The 6000-nt window shown below is 34.5% G+C and overlaps 2 protein-coding genes across 2 annotated transcripts in view; one reads left to right on the top strand and one right to left on the bottom strand.

The window, feature by feature from the left end:
* Window positions 1-1189: 1189 nt before the first annotated feature.
* Window positions 1190-6000, bottom strand: part of Gyc32E (Guanylyl cyclase at 32E) — a 211426-nt gene continuing 206615 nt past the window's right edge. The window contains exon 22 of the mRNA XM_074183625.1: window positions 1190-1516. Within this exon, the coding sequence (XP_074039726.1) occupies window positions 1373-1516 (144 nt within the window). The 3' untranslated portion in view covers window positions 1190-1372. The remainder of the gene's footprint in view (window positions 1517-6000) is intronic.
* LOC141485938 (uncharacterized) overlaps window positions 1839-6000 on the top strand; it is a 171191-nt gene continuing 167029 nt past the window's right edge. The window contains exon 1 of the mRNA XM_074183638.1: window positions 1839-2272. Within this exon, the coding sequence (XP_074039739.1) occupies window positions 2102-2272 (171 nt within the window). The 5' untranslated portion in view covers window positions 1839-2101. The remainder of the gene's footprint in view (window positions 2273-6000) is intronic.

Raw genomic sequence — 6000 nt, 5'->3', positions numbered from 1 at the left:
TAGTTTCACATGATCTTATATGTAGTTATAATTTGCATTTATGCAGAACAAATAGGAGAAGTGCCATGAAATCTTTAATTTTCATAGGTTTTGAATCCATCCATCCATAATGCCACATAGAATAATACTTGGTGATATAATATCAATAAATACAATATTTATATGTTGTTTTTTTCTATTTATCGTTGTATTAGAGCTGCACCTATATTGCAATGTATTTTTGATAGCATATATCGTTATTTTTCAAACTAGAAATTTTTATTTTGAATTTTCAAGTTTTTCACAATCTTTTTCAATTACTTCAATGTTATTGGTATGTTTCATATAATATTGTATTTTAGGGTTACCTATTATAGTACATAGAATCACTCTGCTAATCTATAAATGAAGTGTATGTCAGCCATTTTAAGCGGTACGAAAATTATTCATAATGGAATCACCTATAATTGACAACTCTGATTTTCATTGATATGACAACACTATCACTGTCAGCTTGTCTCCAAAGCAGGTTTTCATGATATGCAAAGCGGTTTCAATTTTTTCCCCGAAAACGAAGCTAGATGTAAAGAAAACACGAGCGACGAAAAAGTTGTATTTTCAGTTGATCAGTTGGCGCAATTTTCTTTCGAATATTGTTGCCTGAGGTGCTCACTGATACTCCAGTAGACCTAATGATTTGAATCTAGTTAGGACTGAATAAGCGCCTTATTACTTCAAATTTCAACCAAATCGGTGTGAGGATATTTTATGAATATCGTTTTTTTTTTAAACTTCGACGCAATTTTGAACATATGTTCCTAGGATTTTTTTAAAACAACCTAGCGAATTATCATCTGAAGTTTCGTACCATAGTTTAGAAATACCCTGTTTATCTACGATTTCTCTCATACTTTCGTTGATGTAATAATAAGTATACGGATTTTTTTGAAAGAAAAGTTTTATATAAGTATTATACATACAGTTTTGAAAATATAAATGATTTTGCTCTCTCTTTCTGAATTCAGAAAATATGAAGAAACAAAATTCAGAAAAGAGATTATCAAAATCTGAGGGCTTTTGGTAAAAATACTTTGTTGATTCGACTATATCTTGAGAGGAGCACTAGTGTGCCCTAGCTATATCAAGAAGAATGTCAATGAATTGTAAAATAATATTCTGTTTCGGTGATATAAATGAAACTTACCATACATATCCATAAACATTTATTAAAATAGACAAATACTTTTTCACCCAAATATGTAGTATTGAACATGTAGATATATAACAATAATGAGAAATATGTATGATTCGTAGAATTCCTTGAATTAATAATTGACATTCAACACTTATTCCACTGAATACTGGATGGATTCGGTTTACTTTCCACTCTCAGTCACATGAATTGGTCGTTGTTTGATGTGAATGTTATAGTTGGTGCTGATCTTGGATTTCTTTTTGAACAACTATAGTTCAGTCTTGTCAGGTGATATTTGTACATTTCCGGGCAAAGCATGTCGAAACTTCCATCAATTGTTTCCTGAAATGAGAGCCATAATAATAATATTTATTTCTTTGGTTGAAAAGTACAGTTGACAGCAATCAATGCACAATAAACAAAGAAAATGCCAATTATAAAAGTAAAAGTAAATGTAGTAACATATAAATGTAAATAACTACATGTAACCATATTGTAAGTCAGTCAAAATAATATAAACAAAATAACACAAACAGTGATAAATATCCATAAGTAATAAAAGTAATATATAAATATAATAGTAATTTATGTATCAAGGGAATTAGGAGGGCCTTAATTACCGATGGCAAAGTTTGCGTCCCGAGGGCCTCTGGCCCGAGGGATAGCAATTGCCTGAGGTTATAAAGGCTCATTAATTCCCGTGGTACATAGATAATTTTATTTCTGACCGATTTCAATAAAATTTTGTTCATTTTTGAAACGGAAAAATGTACCAATTCATTACCTTCCCGGTATATTTGAATCAGGTACCGTTGATTATAGTAGAGTTTTCTTGTTGCTAGGTTGTTGCTATGTTACTTGTTTATAAACAGAACTTTGTTATCAAGCTGTGTTTGCGGTGAAAACGTGTTTTCTACCCCAAATATAATGAAGGATATTTTGAAAAAAGCTGAACAAGCAAGAGAATCATTAATTCCATCGAAAAGTGAAGCCGTATACCAAAAAGAATACAAGATATATCTGGACTGGCTGACACGGAAAAATGTTATGCCAAAAGATGTCACTGAAACTGTATTTCTGGCATATTTTCAAGAACTGGTAAGGAATTTTCTATGTTTTTCGGTAGATTTGGTAGTAATTGTGTTTATTCGTTTCAGTCAGAAACGTATAGTATATATAGTATTTATATAGTATAGCCAATGCAGGAGCAACTATGACTAACTTAAAAAGACACGGAGGTTGGAAAAGTTCCACGGTGGCGGAGGGGTATTTGGAGGATAGCATCGAATTGAGAAATAAAACGGCGCGTATGTTGTCTACTTTGTCATCAGAAGAGGCAGGTACCTCGACTGTAGTGAACAGAAGCTCCAGCCATACAAAAGAAGAAATTGTTTCCAGTGGCGGAAGTAATTTTCAGGGAACATTTCAAAATTGTACATTTATTATTTGTAATGACGTGAATAAATAAAATATGGTTCATTTTTCATTTCTATTTATTTTTACTTGTGAAAGGTAGAGGGAATTATAAAATCTATAATGTCCCAAGGGAATTATGACCCTCTTTATTGATAGCGTAACTTTGACGATATAAGCTTATAATATCCCGGTCAGAAATAAAAATATAAATGTAACTAGTTATAGACCATAAAGAAGATAAAATATAATCACACTTCAACCAAATGTGCTAAAGCTCAAGATCTCAGATTAGTTGATTGGTGAATTCTTGAATCGTGTAACAAGTCCTTTGAAATAGCATTTTTTCCAGCTGACTTCTGAACACATTAATATTTGGGAAATTCTTAAGAGCTATTGAAAGCATATTGTATAATTTACACCTACTGTACTCTTTGCTTCTTTCATACAAAGAAGAATACTCGAACGAGTATTGCGGTTATGATTTGGAAGAGAGGACTGAAAATTGGATTTATTTTTGAAAATGTATGCAGTAGCCTCTAGTATGTAGGTGCTGACAACTGTAAACATTTTTAGCTGTTCAATAGCATCTCTACATGAATCATGGTACCGATGTTTTTTTATTTTTGTGAGCTTTGATTAATGAAATAAGGTTTGCCGCAAGAGGATAATTTTCCATTCAAGTGAGAAAAACTAGACTAACAGGTTTATTCAGACGAAATTTTTCGGATATTTCCCAAACCTATTTAAGATCGTTTATCAGAAGAATAGATTACCTTGATAGAGTGGAAAATGATCAACGCCTGAAGTGAAAGACAAATCTACGAAAATAATACTTCAATATATCATTTGCAATGCTTCGATCCCATTTCAAATATTCCATTGAGATCAATGTTTCACATCATCAGTCCTTTATGATTTTCATTATCAGGTTGTTTTAAAAGTTTTGTTCTTTTGAATGTCATTTGTTTTTGTAGCTCCATATCTCAATAAATATTTATACTGCTGTGTCAGGGTACGAACTGATCGTTAGAAAATTTTTGTATTCTATACATTGATGCTGTTAATTTTCTTCCATATTATATGGTGTCGTTAAGTCATTTTCGCCAAATATTTTTCTACGAATTCAAATTGAAACTAAGCGTTGCCGAAACTGCTTGAAAAATGTTGGTGTTCACGATTCGAACGATCGACAGATCTTTCGCACGTTGTACACTGCCTCACCCACTATACTCCCTAGGCCTACCGCAAACCAACTACCACGTTTTCAAAAACTTCGATAAATTTCCCACCTGTAGAATTTTCGCTGATTAGGATCAAGGAAAAACGGCCTTCGTAGTCGTCATCGAATCACGAGCACACAATTTTTATGCTGATGGAAATAATCGACAAATTTTCAAATATTAACCACGAACAAGGTCACGAAGATGAGGCTTTTGCAATAAGCAGCGGGCTTACTCAGATTATAAATGAGCCAACCAGGATTCCTGACCGTGATGGAGAATATGCTAGTCTTCTGGATTTATACCTAATGACTAATCCAGAAATTTACAGTCACCGTTAGGTCTTCATTGGGATTTTCTGACTACAAACTCATTTCAGTGTTGAGAGAATTACCGATTGATTATTGCAAAGTTTGGCATTACAGATCAGCTGAATAGGAAGATCTTCAAGACCATTTCCGAAATTTCCCCTGGCTAGATGTTTCAGCTCTGAAGATCAATCAACTTGAGCTTCTGAAGTCACGTAAGTTATTCTTTCATCTATGTCTGCATATATTCCTTTCTCGATGAAACGACCTTCTAATGGCAAACCTTGGTTCAACAAACATTTCGATCAAGCTGTCTCCTTCAAAAATCTTGCCCACCGGCAATAGCGCAAAAATCCCAGTGCCGAAAACCGAACTGGGTATGTTAATGCTCGCAACAGCTGCACACTTAGGATAAACGAAAGCAAAGAACTTCGCAATCAGAGAATTAGAGATAGACTGCTTGTCAATCCCAACGAGTCTAGATCCTTCTGGTCGGTAAATGAGGCTGGTAATCAGGACTTTCCAAAATCCACAATTCCACCACTAACACAAGCGGATGGTTCAATTGCAACAACAGCCATAAAAAATGAAATCTACTAGCTGAACAATTTGCATCTAACTCCACAGTCGATTTTCCAGAAAATGTGCCACCCACTATTCCTACACTAGAAAGAATCCACAATGCCGGAAATTACTTTTCGACAGCGTCGATTCAGGCGTATTTATATTAAAGCATCTCAATACTTCTATCAACGAGGCGTCTGGCCCTGATGAAGTGCCCGTCATCGTACTTAAAATGAACGCAAATGAACTCGCACTGGTATTTTGCAGACTTTTCAACCTGTCTTACAAGACAGGGGTTTTTCCTTCTTGTTGGAAGATTGCTCACGTTCAGCATATTCCCAAAAAGGTCATATAATTATGTTACGTCAGACAATTCTGATTTCTGCTTCGATAAGTTTGGTGAGGGTTAAAATGGACACCAATATATCTTGGCACAAAATGATGTCGCTGGAATTGTAAAGGCTGCTTTTCAAAAGTTTGGAACACTGTTCTGAACCAGAAAACTATACACACCTCAGCAACTTTTCATGTTTCATGAAGCTCAGATCAGACCTTTTTTGGAGTATCGTTCTCATGTATGGAGCTCTGCCCCCAAACATACCCTGAATATGCTGGACTTCATCCACGAAAGAGCCATTCGCCTGATTGCAGACGCAAACATCACGTGCAACCTTGATAGCCTAGAACATGGGTCTCCAAACTACGGCCCGCGGGCCAAATCCGGCCCGCCAGTGTCATCAATCCGGCCCGCGACAGCCAATGATTTACTGTCATCAATCTGGCCCGCGATAGCCAATGATTATCTAATTGTAGAAAACTTAACTTAAGTATCTAAGTTCAGGCATATTAATAACTAACAAATAATTGAAATGAATCACAGTAAAACAAAAACACTAATGAGATTTATGTAATTGTGATTTTCCACCGACAATACTTTGTAGTTGTGGATCAATTTTACTTGTACCAATTATCAAAAGTGATTAAAGATGCTTAATTGAGATCTGCAAACATTCTTTGTGTACTTCATCTTGGAAAACGTTTTCTCACACAAGTAAGTAGTACCAAAAATAGAAAACAACCCACGAGCAAATTTATGCAAATTATCAAATTGTTCCAGTGGAAGACTCTTATGAAATTCCAACAAAGATGAATTTTGATATTTGTTCTTGAGCATATCACTGCACCGTAAATCAATAATTTCCATTTGGACTTACGGAGCCAGGGTTTTAATGTCAGAATCAAATAGATTTTGAAAAAGCTCAATTTCATTGCCAATAACATCAAAATCTGGAAAACGAGTATCAAAATTTATCTTCAA

The sequence above is a fragment of the Leptinotarsa decemlineata genome, unplaced genomic scaffold (assembly GCF_025532065.1).
Source record: "Leptinotarsa decemlineata unplaced genomic scaffold, Ldec_3_MD MMD2_P_RNA_scaffold_2, whole genome shotgun sequence".
Classification (NCBI taxonomy): Eukaryota; Metazoa; Arthropoda; class Insecta; order Coleoptera; family Chrysomelidae; genus Leptinotarsa; species Leptinotarsa decemlineata.
This window is presented reverse-complemented; position numbering and strand designations above follow the sequence as displayed.